This window comes from Copadichromis virginalis, linkage group LG22 (genome assembly GCF_057382275.1).
Source record: "Copadichromis virginalis isolate Kocher_CV1m ecotype Utaka linkage group LG22, C_Virginalis_male_GT1.1, whole genome shotgun sequence".
NCBI classification, from domain to species: domain Eukaryota; kingdom Metazoa; phylum Chordata; class Actinopteri; order Cichliformes; family Cichlidae; genus Copadichromis; species Copadichromis virginalis.
In genome coordinates, this window is record NC_140638.1 from 10012355 (window position 1) to 10030523 (window position 18169).

At 41.7% G+C, this 18169-nt stretch overlaps 1 protein-coding gene across 11 annotated transcripts in view; it reads right to left on the bottom strand.

Moving 5' to 3' along the window:
- The window catches only part of LOC146682733 (uncharacterized), a 54619-nt gene that overhangs the window by 17349 nt on the left and 19101 nt on the right, over positions 1 to 18169 (bottom strand). For 7 of the 11 annotated variants that reach the window (XM_085446729.1, XM_085446728.1, XM_085446725.1 and 4 more), the window contains exons 2-7: positions 12390 to 12608; positions 7166 to 7234; positions 6929 to 6949; positions 4143 to 4306; positions 2067 to 2175; positions 1173 to 1277 (exon numbers count right to left, since the gene is read on the bottom strand). In XM_085446729.1, the coding sequence (XP_085302855.1) occupies positions 1173 to 1277; positions 2067 to 2175; positions 4143 to 4306; positions 6929 to 6949; positions 7166 to 7234; positions 12390 to 12608 (687 nt within the window). The remainder of the gene's footprint in view (positions 1 to 1172; positions 1278 to 2066; positions 2176 to 4142; positions 4307 to 6928; positions 6950 to 7165; positions 7235 to 12389; positions 12609 to 18169) is intronic. The other 4 variants (XM_085446733.1, XM_085446732.1, XM_085446726.1 and 1 more) reach the window with 3 other exon arrangements.

Genomic DNA, 18169 nt, shown 5'->3' on the forward strand with positions numbered 1-18169 from the left:
TTGCAGTCAGATGCCATCATTAAAGTGGCTTTTGGTGCGATAAAACAAATAAAACAGCGTCAGTCTGATATTAGTCTCCTACCAGCTTGTGATTGAATAGAGTCAAGCTAGCAGTTATGTGCAATCTATTTGTAACAATTCAGTGATTATGAACAAATCTGTTGCCATTAGCTGCAAAGCTGTTGCTGTCAGCATACACAGAAATTCAAAGTATCTACTTATGGTGAGAGTCCAGCCATAACCTTACAGGCTTGAAACAGAAGTTCCTCTACAAATAGTTGTTGCTGCTGGATGGCGATTTAAATGACATGGGTGCACAGCAACCTTGCTTGTTTACACTCATATAATCAGAATACAACCAGTTGAGTAACGCCCTCTATTTCAAAGAGATGCATCCCAGCTAATTAGCACTCATCAGCACAGATTGATTGCAATGTTTTGGCAATCTGTCTGTGTTTATTACTGTCAAACCCTTGAGATCAAAACTACTTGCAGATTCCCTGGACCACTACTGATGTTTCTTAGTCGCGATGAAGTTTCTGTCCTTTTTTACTCTAGTGTGACTGAGCCATTACATCGATAAACATGTAAAACCAAAGGAAACAATCCAATATTGTATAGTTTAAGGCAGCATAAAAATATATATTTGCATTTAGTTGCTTAACTTGATTCACTTGCAACAATCACACTATACCTTCCACCTATACCATCACCATCACCACCACCACCAGCACAGCCAACCACCAACAGTACAGTGGAGGGGACAACCAAAAAGGAGGTGACAAGATGTGAACTTATAAGCCTATGAAACACCAAAATATACCACAAAATATGGCTCAGTGATGTCAAGGTGAAAGGGAGGCTGATCAAAAATGCAGAGGAGACTCAAATCAATGACAAGCCACCAACTGAAATTAAAGAAAAAAGTAAAAAAAACAAAAACACGATGCACACGAGACCGAGAGCGTGATTAAGAGGAGGGAGTAGGTGGTAAATGACCAGTCACCAAGCACAGGCAGGCAGGCAGGCCACCAGAGACGACAGTTATAATAAAACAAAACCAGATTAGGGTAAGAGGAGAAGGGGAAGGTGGAAAAGGAGGGGGATGAACTGGAAGGGAAAGGGAGAGGGAAGAGGAAGCCTGGTGGACACTGACGTCGGGTCGTCCTTACTTCTGTTGGGGGAGTTCCAGAGCGTGGCAGAGGACTTGGACAGCCTGTTGTTAATGACAGGGTCCACCTGTCTCGGCAAGTTGACCGTGGAGGCCGAGCATCTGCCTGCACCGGAGAGAACGCAACAGACAACAACTGTTCACAAGGCGGCCGGGGTGCAGGCGGCGGCCCCAGCTGAGGGCTGACAAGAGACGGGGCTGCTTTGGTTGGAACATGCAGCTGTGAACAGGGACTCACCGTTTTCTGAGATTAGACTCACTATCATCTAATCTGGAGTCAGATTTGGAGGGAAATGGGGAGGAAATTTGGGGGAAAGCGTGGGAGGGGGGGGGTGTAGTTAGAAGTCACATTTCAGAGTAAATACCTCGAGCTTTCTTCCTGCTACCAAAACTAAAATATCACTCACGTTTCCACACACAATCAGGGCCTTTCACACTTTGGAGGAGAGGTAACTGTGCTGCCCTCAGCACCACCCCGTCACACAGCATTAACAGAAGTTTGAAAACGGGGAAATAAGTTCACAGCTCCCTGAAAAAACACACTTCACACTTCTGATCTAATGAAACGTGAGCGTGACGGCTACCTTCAAGCTCGTCCTTCTGAGTTTAAATGAACAACTGTGACGCTCAGGACTGATTTTTGCCCAAACAACAGTGAGGAATTACGAGTGGTATAATCATAAATTGCTGAGTAGGTCATCTGCCTCTGGTACCCCACCCTTGTGACAGCAAACCCTTCATGAGCTATTTCCTTGAGTTGCATCAGCTGAAGCAGTGAGTCACAAGTCTGTGCAGCACAAAGACTTGAGTTAACAGAGAGAAAATCATACATATGTGCTTGTATTACTATTATTATTATCATTATAATTATAGTTTAGGTTCATCTGAAACTCACTCTCTCTGCGGGAGGTCTGGTTTAGTCCGCCTGCCCAGGACCACCTCTGCTGGCGGATCTCGGCCCAAGTCTTCTTGGTCGATCTCTTGATAGCTGCCTCATATCTCTCCTACATGAAGAAACACACAGTCAGTGTTAAACTATGACATCTTTATAGTAAATATGCACCGGAAATGACAGCTTAACAGCTTAATTATTAGAATAGAATAGAATAGAATAGAATAGACCTTTATTATGCCACAGATGAGAAATTTGGGTTTTACACAGCTCTTATAGCAAGGGGAATATAAAATATAAAAGGAAGACACAAGGTGGTCCTATATACATAAGCAACCTAAGTTCGTATATACAGGTAACAATGTACAGAAATATGTATAGAAATATTGTACGGAGACATGTATAAAATGTGCAGTGAACAAACAAGCTGATGTGTTCGATAACCAAAAGGATGTTTAACTGTGTTATAGAGTCTGACAGCTGCTGGTAAGAATTAATAGGTAATTACTAGCCCAGCATAAGTACAACTTGAGAAAAGTGCAAAGGAAACTGGAAGTGGATAAGGTTCTCCTTCAAAGTAAAAGCTGTGCCTCACCCCTGTGGCCAACATGTTTTAAACTTTTACTTTGAAGGCAAACGGTCTCCATTTCCAGTTTGTATCACACTTTTCAGTTCAGCAAGTCCATGAGTTCAATTCAAGCTATGATTGCAGCAAAATGCTAACAACCAAGCTAATCACAATGTTTTTTGCCAACAATTTTCCACTAGCAGCAGGCGGGTACAATGGGGTTACTGACTGGTCTGTATGTCTGTGAGGCTGGGGTCTTATTCACTTGATCCTCCTATATTGTCACCATGATTGTCACATGTCCAAAAGAGTGGACAAGTTAATGTCACGTGGCTATTGGTCACTTGTCTGTATACTATACTAATGCTGCACAGTCTTTTAAAACATGCCCAAAGGTTAAAACTACGAGCTAATCACTGTTTCTTTCTACTCTTGGCCCGATGTGACGTCAGTTAGAGTAGATATCTTTAATATGATAATCTCTTGCACTTTGAGTGTGAGCCCAGAAGCCCCACCCACCTGATGTTAAAACCTTCCATTTGGCAGCAGCAGCCAATCAAAATAAACCTGGTTTAAAGGCAGGGGAAATATAGCTTAAACTGCTTGTTTTAGACAGTGAATGTAATTGGGAGTTACAACTAGGGCCAGTGTAAAGTAAATAAGGATCATTTTGAATTTTGAGTCACACAAAGCCACTCTGAAAGTAATAAGGAGCTTTAAATGAGTGTAGTAGGATCCCCTAACAGGGATTTTCAGGTAGAATGAAAGAGGCTAAATCACAGCAGCAGTGTGTAAACCTGTAAAAAGTGAATCTCTTCATTTATTTTAATCTATTCAAAATGACAGCATGCAAAAGCATGGTAAATGAGGTCACAAAAGTATAATGAGATGCAGCCAACATATGCAAGGAAGACAGGAGGCTTAGATGTCACGTAGGGTTCCTTAGTGCACTTGCATAATTGCAATGTGAAGCCAAACCTAACTGGATCGAGTGCAAAAAGGCCCTGAAGCTCATTAGTTACATAATGGGAATATTTTTATGATGTCAGCAATTAATTTGTCCACCCAACACTTATGTGCAGCTTGTTTGCTGAATGCTTGGCATCCTCTCTGTGATGGCAACACGACTAGTTACTGCTGTATGATGCTGTTATCCAACAAAGCAGTTTTTCCACAGTCAGATAGTAAAATTTATCAATCTGAAGTCCCAGGGGAAATCACCGAATACTAAAAACTGTGTACAGCAGAGTGTTTTAGTTACATAAACACTCCCTTACCCTACTTAGCGCTCAATTTAAGCAGAGCAGAAATGTATTCTGTGACTGGACATAAATATTATTTTTGAGTATTGGTTGCTTCTTCCAACAGCTGAGTGATAATCATCAAAATCAACCTATAAAATAACATGAAAGGGTTCAAATATGCAGTGTTTGTTACAGAGTCTAGTTTTGGACGATTCAGATGTCAACTTTAAGAACCAAACAGATAAATGGGAAGCTTGACTTTTTCACCTTGTTCTTTTCTAGCTTCTGTCTCTGTTTCTCCTCCAGCAGCGCTCGACGTTTCTCCGCCTTCAGCCGCTGCTCTTCCAGCTTCCTCCTGCGCTCCTCCAGCTGATTCTCCCTCAGACGCCGGGCCTTCTCCTCCTTCTGCAGCCACTGAGCCTTCTTTGCAGCTGCAGGGTCACCACAGAAAGAAAGAGAATTGTTTACAAAAAACAATATCAGTTTGAAACAGTTTATTTAGGTCTCACGTGTTAGCTGCTTTTGCAATGCTGTGAATTACTGCTATATAAACAAATGACTCCCTTTTCCTTATTTGGCACCTTAAAGGGGAGCTACTATGACCTTTTATGGCTTAATCTTTTTTACTCTTGGACTCAAGTAGTTCTGCATTAATTACAGTTTAAAAATAGTCAAAATGTATAATTTTTTGAGTCTTGGTTCAAACCAACCAAACCCTCTGTTCATAATCTGTCTGAAACAAACTGCGCTAGCTCCTCGAGTTTTAAGCCAGCTTTCTTCTGATTGGCTGCCCCTCATAAGCTGACGTTTTGGACAGTATGTGGGTGGGGCTAAAGAAAAAGTGCTCTCACTGACATCAAACACAGCCAAGACTAGAAAAACTGTCTTAAGCTTGAGCTTTGGGCTCCTTCTACATATGCTGACCTCATTATTTGAATCTTCGGCCATGATTAATATGAGCATCCAACACTCCATCAGTATAACTTTATATGACAGAAAATAAGGAAAAGCATAAGAAGTCCACTTTAAAAACGTGCTTTGTGGGTTTACAGTGATTTTAACTCTTTCAGAACATTTATGGATAATGCATTTTACCATTGATTATCGTATGTTTGTTATTTGGTGGGTTAGAATGCTAATTTTTACTGCTTTGTGCTTAACATGAAATAGAGCTAAGACTGATTAATTCTACAGGCGTCTGAAGCTGTGAGGGTGCCAGATAAAAAGCTTGATAAAGTTATTAAAGTTCATCCTGAGGAATAGCTCATCCTTCGGGAGCCACAGATTTCTGTATACAAACTCTGTGGAGATGTTTTACCAGTAACCTGAAAGATTTGTCTGCGTTTGGTGCAAGAGGGAGAAGAGGGGAATCACCACAATTATAAAAGGTATTCTCTGGGAGATAATATCATGGCAATCCATCCATCTGTTGTCATAATATTTCAGTCTGGACCAAAATCCCTGGAGCTGTGCCTCATGCCTGGCTAAAGCATAAGCATTAGACGCCAGCGTATCATTAATATATTATTTCAAATGTTATTTTGGAAAAGAAAATGTAATTTATGCCTGTTATTGAAAGTCAGTTCTTTATTTGTAATAGCATATAATCAGCTAAAGATCTTTAAAGGCCTCTAACAGCAGCACCCAAACAAAACGGGTAAAACAGACGGAAGACACTGTGTTCATTACACTTTAATCCTGATAACAGTAAATAAGCTGAAGTTCCCTGCTGTCTTTTACAGCACCCTCCAGCATATGCCAGTTTTTCTGTGCACACACACACTGCTGTGGCTCATTTCTCCGGGTAACGATCAGACTGCAATCAATCGTTTCTCAATTTAAGAGCCTTCATCTTACGCAGCATTTACTCGTCTTCAATCAGCTTCCATATCATACTTTATATGAAAAGAATGAAAAAAAGATGGACGGGTAAGTATGGGTGAAGATGCGGGAGGGTTACAGGCTGGATCCAGCTGAAGGAACGGCATGAAATGTCTTTGTTTATGAGTTAACCAGCAACAGGAAAACTGCACTAAGCTATGCAAGGATGCAGCAATGGTCTGACACAAATACGTGTTTTATATTTAGTTCGGTTTTCTGCGGCTCATCTTCGCTAATGAGCCAACGACACGCACACGTCTGCACTTCATCAACAGCGAGAAAGACGTCTTCACTCCTCCTTAAATCCCATTCCTGAAAAAATCTAATTATCCATAGCAGGACTGAAAAATACGTGTCAGGTTAACGCTTCGGAACTTGCTTTCACATGCTCATCTCTGCACGAAATATCTAGAGCACAGTTGCAGTTACATAACAAGCTGTCATATATAAGGCATCACCTGCATACTGTGTGCAACAAACTGCAGGCTCTACACTGAAGAAAGGCTTAACACTGCCACATAATTACGCGCAGGGGCAGACGGCTGAAAACGAAACTTAGCTCCGAGTATCTGAACCTGGGATATTCTCGATAAAAAGGCAGCGACGTTTAACTTTTAACTGCTGCAGCATGACCACATAACTGATACTAATGGAAGCAGTAATTAAATCTAATCTGTCTGCGAGGCCTGGTCTCAGTTTATGGTAATGACTGCTCATTTTTTACGCCGACTGCCTTGGGCTCTATGGGACGTCTCTGCTGGGAAACGCCCACTAAGCTCTGGTCCGATTGGCCGCCTGCGCTTCGGAGACGTCCTCAGCTTCTCATGTGTTTGGACCAGCCTCTGTGTTTTTATAAGGAGAAGTTTCATTCTGCAGCCACAAAGTAAAACTCAAATTATAGGTGTGGAGCATGCACGCTGGGTGGGAATGCAAAACACAAAAGCCAAAATAGATTCAAACATGATAGGAGCAGATACATTTAAACCAAAAATGAGGCTGCAGACCGATCACGGAGTTCAAAAGTTTCCACCGAGTGGCGACAGATAACCAAAGCGATCGGTGATGGGGGGGAGAAGAACGGGCACGGCAGAAAGGAAAAAGGATCCACATAATGATGCTGATTACTCCCACATGGCATGACTGCTGCGAAAGCTTTTAGTGAAGCCCCTTACCTTGCAGCTGAGTTTGCTGTTCTGAGCGCCATGCAGGAAGAAACAATAAGAGACGTCAATAACCGTCAGTCACTTCAGAGCAGAGTGACAGATTCACAAAGAGGGATACAAAAGATAAAAGATGTCGACACATTAAGTTGGTTACAAGAAATCCCTGCTTCATGCATCCAGTAGCAGTGGTTTCTGGAGCTGACAGCTGAGTCCATCGTGTTTTATATCCGCTTTCTCATTTCTTACCGATGTATCTGGCTCTTTCCTCCCTCCGCTCCTTTGCAAGCTTCTGTCTTTGCTCCGAGCTCACTGAGTCTGTAAGGGAGAAAAGAATTACTTCACAAACACATGCATATTTTCACATCAAGTTGTATTTATCATCTCATCTTCACTAAACTTATAAACAATAAGCTAAAAGATTGCAGAGTTATTGATCATTTTCTGGTATGTGAGAAGTAGACTCAAGACTTAAGAGAGCAGGAAAACATTTCTGGTTTCCTACATACTAAAAATTGTAGTATTACTATGATTTTGTGTGTATAATACTACAGTACTATATATACATCAGCTTCAGAGGCAGAGCTATAGTGAAAAAAGCTGATTACTGCTACGGAGTCTCAGCTTTGAAATGGCTAAAATCTGAATCCCAGAAAACAGCATTTGGCCTACTGTGTGAAGAAAGTCATGAGTTATTAACCCCAAGCAGACCCACACTAAATGGCACAATTCTTGCAACTCATGGACTTTATTTGAGTATATGAGAAACCTGTTTTCTAAAAAGCCATCCTGAGAGTCGTAATGATGATTGTGATATAAAAAACGCAACTTATTTTTAAAACAACACCAAAAGAAACATGTATTTACTTATTTTAATGCGCTTTCTCTTACTATGTTACAGATTTATAAGATAAAGAAATAGTTTGGATGTCACGCTTCCTCCACTCGATGTTCAGCACTGGAGTCCCTCAGGATTTTGTGCTCAGGCTACTCCTGTTCACGCAGTACACCCAAGACATGTAGAAAAATTAACCAATCAATTGATCAATTAATCAAGCAGTGGCCCAGTTTCAAATGATAGGAGCTGATACTGAGAGTGAATCAACAATCCTCTGGTGTGGAGAGCAGAGAACAACCTACGGTAAAGCTTAATTTAGACTTTCTGTCCAAACTTATGACAGAACTGGAAACCCCTCTTGACCTTACACCACAACCTTCCACGCTATTAAAGTCGTGCAGACCTGACATGTGGTTACATTTCTCAGGAGGTGCAGGTCAGGTTAAGTGGAAGGTTACAGTGTTGCCCTTAGTTACAATATAGATTTAAAGCTGAAGCATAATTCAGGCCTTACTGTCAAAGAAGGAAAGAGCTTGATTGTTGTTGTGTCATACTTCTCCACTATGAAAATCTATGAAAATCTGAAATTTACTCTAGAAAGCATTGTAACCAGAAAAATAGAAAGTCAAACCAAAACAAGTCTCATCACTCATCTTGAAAAGCATTTAGGAAGCTTTTATGAAGCATTATCTCATTTAACTTTAATTTCATTGATCACTCAGACATAATCACTCCTGTTGAACTGCTGAACCAGTCAAATCTGACAGAAATTAGGTTTTAAAAATCTTATTTTTCCCTAAAAGTTACGCATTTCCCTCCAAGTTTGCTGTTTCAGAACAGATTTAAGCTCAGGATGCTTTGACTGCCGCAGCTCCTCTTTTTATAGCATCTCTATAAAAGAATATGCCCAGAATATCCCGGACACAGATCTACTGAGGGTCAGTGAAATAGATGAGATAAGGTTTCTGTACAGAGCCCAAAAACAATAACTGCCCCAGATACAGCGTCTTCAACCTGCTGCAGTATGCCAAGTGATCCATGACTATCCCCTGCAGTAACACCAGATTTAAGAGCAGTTTCTCTCAATCTTGTGCTGTATAATGATTTTTAGAATGAATTCTGAACAATGTTGGGAATATTTAACATCTAAAAAGGAGGTGATTCAGTTTCAAGGTCAACATTTAAACTCCCGTGTGTGATTTGCTGTTCAGACACGCTCATCTGAAGCAGTAATTAGCCTGAATCTTGATACACTTTGGTGTAACGTGAGGATTTGCGTAGCTCTCTCTGACTCCGAGAGGCCGTGACTGAAGAGCTGCTGGAAAAAAAACGGGACTCCTGGGGTGCTCGCCGATCCCGTCTCCTTTTGTGGTTCTTCTCTGTGCTATGCAATATGTATGCTACGTCTTCTAAACCAATCACAGAGGACCTAGCACCACTTCAGCCCATCTCCATGGCAACCCCCCCCCAACACTACCTTGCAGAGAGCATCCTACATAGCTGTATGCAGGCGTAATAAGAACAGAGAAGAGCGAATCTCCAGAGTGAGCCTGCAGGTCTCGTATCGCCGAGACGTCACTTAATGCATCGCCACCTCCACCCCATACTGTACTCCACATCCCCACAACAAATAACAACTCGGCTTTCATCCACGACCAGCTGTCCTGTGGGAATGGCTCACTAACAGAGTGAAACTTCCATTACAATAGAAAGCATGTGAATGTCCACACATGAGAAAAACGGATAGCATGAATAGTCCACTCTCTGCAGTGAATGATGAACACGAAGAGCCGGTCTCGATCAGAAAACAAATGAACCCCACAGCCGACGCAGAGAGAAAATGCTGACTCCTGTTTTAACAACTAATAAAAGCCTCACAGCAGGCGAAGAAAAGGGTTCAGTTCTGCTAATGCTGAAGCTCTAACTCATTTTTATTTGTCATTTTAACACTATATTAAAGCAGTTCTGACCTCGCACTTAAATGGCACTGCCTGAAATTGGGGTTCGACTGTAATAATAAGCACCCCAAATGCAGCCTGTTTTTCCACAGATCAATGACATTCACCTTGAAAGTGTGTAAGGAGCATGTGCAAGTGTGCTTTGAGGGGTAAAGGTGGATCTGCAGAGGCTTCATAGCGAGTATAAACTGTACTAAATGGTCATAATGTCCTATTTGCTTGATGCTGTGTCCTGAAAGCCTGTGAGCTGAGTTTCTCCCACAGACTGTGGATTCTCCTGAATTCACCAGCAATCAGAAGCAGAGTATTACTGTGACTGTTTATATGCAGCTGGAGTGGTACAGCTTATTTTTTATACCGAGACAGAAGGAAACACGGAAAGGGCTGGAGAAAAGAGCGTTAATCCCAGATCTTGGTTGTACTTTGTAAAGAAGCACAATAGTTCTCGCATTAACTGTTCAACGTGTGTGGGATGGGCTAAAAATACTCCAGCAACGATCTTCATGTGAAAAACAGAAGGCGCAAAACCATCTGACTCTCAGTGGGCTGCAAAGCGAGACACATTATCTCGTCGTACATTACTCACCATGCGACATGAACAGGGTCAGATGTGTCAGGCAGGGTTGGCAGGTCCACTGCATGGACAGACTGCATGAGACTTTCATTTTAAAGTCTAAATTGTAGATATTCATGCATCTCCAATAATATATGTCTCATATATTTAAAATGAAAGAATTTATTTACATCCAAGTCCTACAAAACTGACTCTACATGAACACATAAACACTCTGAAATGTCCTCTGTTGCTCTTTTGATATCGCCTCTAAGTACTGGGCTATTTTTGATTGCCCCTTAGCACACAATTGTGTGCACATGCACACAATTTCTTGAAAAGGCAAATATATTTTTCACAACTCAAATTAGCAGGAAGCTGTCTGCTTCAATGGTGGTTGCGGTACTTCAAATACTGCGTGGTTTTGCAGTAAACAGAAGTCAACACTTCTTACTTTGTAATATTCTGACATATAGATTAACTGTGAGTGAGGGATCTGGTTAGAGCAGATTAAAGACCAGATAACGTGCGATCTCAGTCCATTGGACATTTCTGTTCTCACCATCTTTCAGGTAAGTTCTTGAAAAATTAAGAGCCAAAGTGCACGTGGGACAACAGCTTTACAGACCTGGCAGCCTTTGATTTATGCCACAAGCAGCTAATGCAGCAGACTACAGAGGTCTCCCTTCTTTGTGCCTGTACAACACCAGCTTCAGAGGCAGACTTCATGCAGCTCCCTCAGGAGACACAAAACGCTTTAAACAACTTTTTTTCACATGAGCAGCAGCGCTCTCAGAAGACCCGAAAACCGCCTTTGATGTGTAAAATCACTGGAATTCCCCTTTATGTCTAAAACAAACAAGCAACGATACGTCCACAGAGGCAGGAGCTCAGGAGACTCTGACTTTAAGGAAGCTGAAGGACAAACTCTGCAGCCTCCCCATTTGCAGTGACAATTTTTCCTTAAATTTTTCCTTAACCACCTCTCATCATTTATGAAGTCACAGTTAATCAAGAGAAAAACTTTCAGTCTGATCCAACTTTGGAACAAATACAAAAAGGCTTTTGTTACCTTGTTTGTTGGACTCTGTCTAGAACTATTGTTTAGCTGTTTACACACCAAAAACAATTGTTTCTGTGGTTTTTGGTGTTTCACCTCAGTTGACTCCTTTGAAGGAAGTGGGTAGTCAGCAGTGGTGATCCCATCACCCCCACAGATATGCTTTTACCACTTCCTCTCTTCTTTTTAAAGATAATTCACAGTTTAAGTGTTATCCATGTACTGTGAAGGGAGAATTACAGCCTGCTCTTCTATATTTGTTAGTTGTGAGGGCTCATACCACTCTGAAGTAACTTAAAGACATCATCTGTACATCATTGGTTTTAGGCTAAAAAGCACTCACTGGAAACCACTGGACCCGCTCACAACAGGCTCATAAGTCGCTATCATCTCTTGTCGTCTTTGTCTTTGGCTAAATAAAGACCAAGAACACAAGCACTAGAACAATAAACCATCATAACAGGTTTTCAAAACTATGCAAACTAGACAGGAACCATAAACTAAACTCGAGATACTAAAATAATAAAGAAAACATGACCCAAAACACAGGTCACAAAACAAACTCATTAGCAGAAAACCCAAAAGTAAGTAAAACTTTAAAAAAAAAACAGTAATACAAGAAATCAGACTCACTGTTATAATAATGAAGAGATTAAAATAAAAAGAGGCAAAACTTGCTAAATACTTCCTAAAGACTGCAGCTCAAATAGTCAAATAGCACGAGTAATAGTAGCCAAGCTTACCAGGATGAAAATGAAATCAAAAGAAGAAACAAAACCTCAATCTAGATATAATCAAACCCCTACAAAAATCTTAAGAAGAACTCAAATACTCCAAAACCACTAAAACCAGGGCCTGTAACACTAGAAGGTCGTCTTGTATAAAATAAATTTTTCTGTACACAGTCCACAAAACCGCCACCTTGCTGTACATCATTCCCATCTCTCTTTGACCTTTCCATTTACATCTTCAGTGTAGAGACATAAAAGTCCCCTCAGTTGCTAAACTGAGACTGACTCTCTGTCCTCGCTGCCACAAACAAGGCTCCAGACAGCTCAGTCTACCTTTCTTGGGCTGAGGGCTGCTGCTGCTTGAGCCAGGCGTGGATGGCCGAGCGTCTGTCTTGGAGGAGGCATCTGTCTTAACGGGGGTCTCTGTTTTGGAGCTGGAGTCTGTTTTGGGAGAAAGGTCTGAGACGGCTGAGTCCTCTGGAGTCAGGAGGTCTTTCCCCAAAGATTTGTCCCCATTCTGGATGGACTGGGAGTCTGTCTGCAGGGGCAGAGCTGCAACACACAAAGGAGAAAAACAACATAAAGTTGTGATGCTTATTAGCGTGTAATTATCCCAAAAACCTCTGCACATGATTCTCCTCATGCTGTCACTGCTGCTTTTTGTCAAATACGTGATATCCTGCTGTCATGTCAGTCATCATTACTGTGCAATCTCCGAGGTGAGACTTCCAGTAAAAGCTTTCCATCTAGCTCCTGAGAACCCGTGAAGCCCTCGACAGCTTCATTAACGCAACACTTCAGCTTCATTAGAAAAAATCCTGCATTTAGTCCCCGATGGCTTCAGTGCAAAAGAGGTAAAAAGTCTCCTGTCAACACTAATAAACACAGGAGCAGCAGGTGAGCCACAGCGTGGAGATTAAAGCTTTTAAAGACACCACCACACACATTAATAATGAGGCTTGGAGGCTAAGACAGAGAGGAAAACATTAGAGATGGTTGTGTAAGTCTGCTTCAACTTGCTTCCCTAAAATAAAGAAAATGTTTGCACAGTTATAATCACGGGAGTAATTAATACTAAATCAGGCTGAACATCCCCACGGAGTCACAGAAAACGATGATCTCACTCCGGTTTGGGGCTCGGCAAGTTTCTCGACTTCATCTGAGACTCTAATACTTCTAACTATACACTTTCAGGGCTTACACAGAAACATGTTACTGTTCAAAGAGTTTGTGCGATAATTTAGGTGCATTTTATTTCCCTGCTTTTCACAACAGTAAGCAGTAAAAGTCCTTGGATTTACGTAGCAGTATCTCTTGCAAGGATACTTCACCATGCAGACCACCGACCTTCAGATGATCCGCTCTACCCCCGAACCACAGCTGCTCTGGGTTTTGTTTCACTGAAATTAAATGTTACTTGCATTTAGACTGGAAACCTAGGAAACCAGGTGGAAACACATCCTTTGTCACGGGACCGAGTGGTCTGTACTGAACTGAACTGAGCGCAGAAACCCAGAGAAACCCAGAGGAGAGAGAGCAGATAGTTTAACAATATTTTATTAGGCTACGTTTCTAGGCTTAAGCGCTAGAAACATAGCAACGACAAAAAACAATAAGACGTAGAGTCTGACGTGGCGTGGCCTGGGAAACGTGGCTAGGGCGAGGGAACGGGGCCTGAGATGCAGAGTGGAGCTGAGCAGGCAACGGTCACATTGCAGTAGGGGACACAGAGTGTTGAGAGGGGAGTGACGAGAATCCAGGGAGCTGAGTGGCGTGGCAAGGCTGACCTGAGATCCGGGTTCTTCAGATGGAGTGTGATTGCAGGAGGGCAGGCAGTTGAGGCACAGAGTGGTTTTTAAAACGATTGCTTTTGTATCCTGAGTCCGGAGGTAGCGCGTGAGCCAAGATGAATCCAGCAAATAGGTTGATGACGAACTGGCGGTGAATGCGCAGCAACATGTGGCTTAAATCCCCCTGGCTTGATTGACTGCCATTGGCTCCAGGTGTGTAGGAGCTGGAGGAGGTGGCCCTGCCCAGGGGCGGATCCCAGGTAGGTTCAGGAGCCTTATGGAAATTCCAGCCAACCACCGCAGACCATAACATCCTTGTCTCTCTACTAATAGGAAGGTTTGATCCCTGGCTGCATCATTCTACAACACACTGAAACCTGAGTTGCTCTTCATCAGAGTGTGACTGTAAGACTGAAAGCACTTAGACATAGAAAAACTGTTTGTATGAATGTGTGTGAATGTGTAAATAAGGCATGTTGTATATGTTGTATATCGAGCAGAGCAGAAAAGCGGTATAATAACCAGCCCATTTGCTATTTCTGCTGCTAGTATCAGAATTAGTAGTTTTTCTTTCTTTTTTTAAATTTGTTATGTCAAATTAAGAAAAATGAAAAAAAAAAAACATGTTTTGAAGAATTTTGAAATATAAAAAATCTTTTTATCTTTGTCCCAGATTGAGCTCTGATGCATTTGTGAGCCATTAACTGCTCTGTCCTCTCCCTCTGTAGTTTTGTCCTGTTTGATGTTCGTCATCTCTCTAGGCTTTTCTTTTGTCTCTTCACCAGTCCGAGCTCATGGTTTCCCCTCCCTGCGCCTGGTTCTGCCGATCTCTTCCTGTAAGAACGGAGTTTTTCTTCCCCACTGTCACCAAGTGACTTCTTATAGCAGAGCACTAAATCTTTGGGTTTCAATCTTAATTGCAAGATCCATACCTGACAATGTAAAGTGTCACCTCGTTGGGAATGCAGATAACATGAAAAGGATTTAAAGTATCCTTCGGATGACTCTGTGATGGACTGAGAGAGGTATTTTGTTTAGTTGTTTTCTCATCAATCCCATGTAGAAGCAGCACAAGATCCTCACAGACCGTTCAACACCAACATCTCTCAAACTCCACGTCACACTTTGTAGTGTAGCCTGTTAAATGTCTGCAAAGTCAGACGCCTCAGTGGTTATACAGCTGTTTTCACTGGCTTTACAGGCTCTGCTGTACTCCCCGTTCCTCCCTCTCTGGATAGACACCTCCGTAAAATCAATAATTTAAACAAAACAAACAGAAATATTTCTAGTTACAACCCAACCAAACAGTGTTTTATGTTGTTTCTAAAAATGACTAATATTCTCAGTCGGGTCATGAAGATCATAACTGACCCATCATCCTGTTGAAATCCCTGCTCTGACTGTCCACACTGGGCGGCTTGCTGATGCTGTCGCTGTGATCTGCTCAGTAGCTGCTTGTCCCTCCTTCCCTGTGTGTCACGCTGGAGGAATCGGTGACACTGTGCACAGAGCGGCAGTGACGCATGGCGGTGCAGGAAGAAGGTACATTTTGTGCTCTTCTACAAGGACATGTGGAGATTGAGAAGAAAGATTTATAGAGAAAGGAGAGCTGGAGGACAATGGGAAACAGTGCAGTGGGCTGTTTTTGTCACAATGGAGGTGGACTTGAGGAGAAGAGGAATAATGAGACAGGAGCTGAGACAGAGTGAAGCAGGAAGATGAGAGGCTGGAGGCTTGAGGGCAGCTCTCCACTCAAGTCAGCCAACAATGGGCAGATGGAGCATGACGCTCTCATCAGGCCGGTCCAAACGCTCACCGAACCACATAAATCACAGATTAACACTGGGCTCGTCTCCAGCTATCCCCACAGTATTCAACAAAGGCCTTAATGCACAGTACAGCACAGAATACTAATGGGGGAATAATGGGATGTGAATTAAGCCCCCTGTGTGTTTAGATAAGGAAGCAACTGTAAGAAAAAGGATGCAGGATCATGTTGAAACAGGGCAGCAATGCTACTACTCGATGTTGAAAAAAAGGATTAGGATTTGGCAAAAAGAGGATTGCAGTGCTCCTCCTTCCACAAGGAGATTATAAGTGTGGCTGACTTGAACTGAAAGAGTTTAACAGCCTTATATAGCTAAAAAAGAAGCCAGGATTCCTGGAATTTAAAATATTGATGGGAAAAACACTAAACTGCAGGTGCTAGGAGCTTCAAAAGATACTGCATATATAACTGTATGCATTAACAGCACTGTAAGTCTAGGGTCATTCACAGTTTCTGCAGACAGCTGGGGACTCATTTCAGTAGATGCTTCTGCAAATATTACAACTGGAATATACGTCAAGATAGAGCTGGGCGATAGAACGATAACGATATGTATCGCGATATAACTTTTACTCGATAGAGAAATTAAGCTATCGTGATAGACCTCGCCGCTCTTGTCCTCTTAAAAAAAAAAAAAAAAAAAAAAAGGTCAGCCAATCCAAATTAAGTAGCGCAGAGCCGAACCAATCACAGCCGGCTTGTGTACAGCACAAGTGCCAAGCCGCACGTGTGTTTGTTTGGGAAGCAGCCAGCGGGTAATGGAGCCAGCGCGTAATGGAGGAAATGAGTGTGCCGACTAGAAAAATCAACCGAGCGTGACCTTAAGAGAAAACAGATGATGGTTCCAATGCCGGAGAGATTGTCGAACGGAAGAGCCAAAGAAGTTCCGTAGTGTGAAGGTATTTCGGCTATTTCAAGTCTGACAAAAAACAGAGTAGCGCAATTGTGCCGAAAGCAAGTCTGGAAATACAATAAACTGGTGCATGCGTCACACTGTGCGCCACGTTATTGTTTCGGTGAAATGAATTTCTACAATACTGTTACTGTTAATTCTACTCTCTGCAGTGTTTAAATGCTTACATATACACACAGTTACTGTCCGTCCACACATACGACTCGGTTCTGCTTCTATGCCCCAGCTTTGTTTACTTTTTCCCACCGAGGCTTCTAGACTTCTGATTGGCCAACATTTCGGCACGGTTAGGAATCTAGCGCCACCTGCTGCTTTGGCATGTTCATAGCAGCGTTTTCCTTCATTTCTGCCTTTATGTGTGGACGGGATTATTTTTTAAAACGGAAATGGAAAATCTCCGTTTTCAAAAATACCCGTGTACGTGTGGACGTAGCCTCAGTCTCTGACTGGAAGCGCTAATTCGTCATTCGGCTTTTGTCAGACTAAAGTAACTGTTAAAACTGTTTGAAAAGCTAAGCTATACAACAAGGAGAGATTGAGAATTTCCTTTTAGTTCTCAGTTTATTTGATATTGACAAAAGTTAGTCAGTTTTGTCTGTTCTTCTGTAAAACAAACTAAGATTTATTTTTAGAATTAATATTTTGTTTCTAAGTGGAATTGACAATTTAGTCTGTTTCGTTTGTTCTGTTTTGAAACTTAAACGCTTTAGCGGCTGCCTTTTGTGTAGTTTGCAATATTTGCCTTTATTTATCTGAAAAAGTCTCATGTTCCTTAAGTACATCTACCCTGTTGAACTTATTATGGGAAATAAATATTTAAATAAAAACAAGCTGCTGATTATTTCACATTTTACTTGTGAGCAACGGCACATTTAAATCTTACAAATATAGTTATTTGGCTTATATCGTGATAGATATCGTTATCGCCTGAAATGAAAAAAACATATCGTGATATGAAAAAAATCTCATATCGCCCAGCTCTACGTCAAGCCCAGTAAGACACAACTTTTACTCTTGAGGTGAATGTTCTCTTCTTCTGCTTTGCATCACAGATTTTCAAGTTTTGCCAGAACTCAGGGAAGCAAATGGCAAGTTTTTGCAGAAGTCAGCATTTTCTACGTAAACTACAGACATCTCTTAGTCACCAAAGTAATCACAAGAAGACTTTTACCTCCGGCAACCACTCAAACACTCAGTACTGACAACCGGTCGGTGTGACTGAGGCCTAAGACACTTAAAGGTCTCAGGTAAAACAACCCTACTGCTTCCTCACTCTATGACTCCAAGTAAACACATTCCTGGTAAATCTATTTTTTCAACTGCTAGTCTTAAGTCTTATTTAATACAGTTAGATGTTACCTTTGTAAGCTACTGCTGTATCAGTGTGACCTAACGTGGTTATTGGAGAGGATTGTAAAAAGGAGAATGGTTTACTTTCTGTTATAAGCTTTTCTTTATGATCAGAATTTATTCCATCTGTCCCAGTAACTTGTAAAGTCTAGGGAAGCTGAATGATTATTTTATTTAGGCTCATTCATGTGTGCCAACAGGAAGTCACCATCTCTTTTTTTTTTTTTTTTTT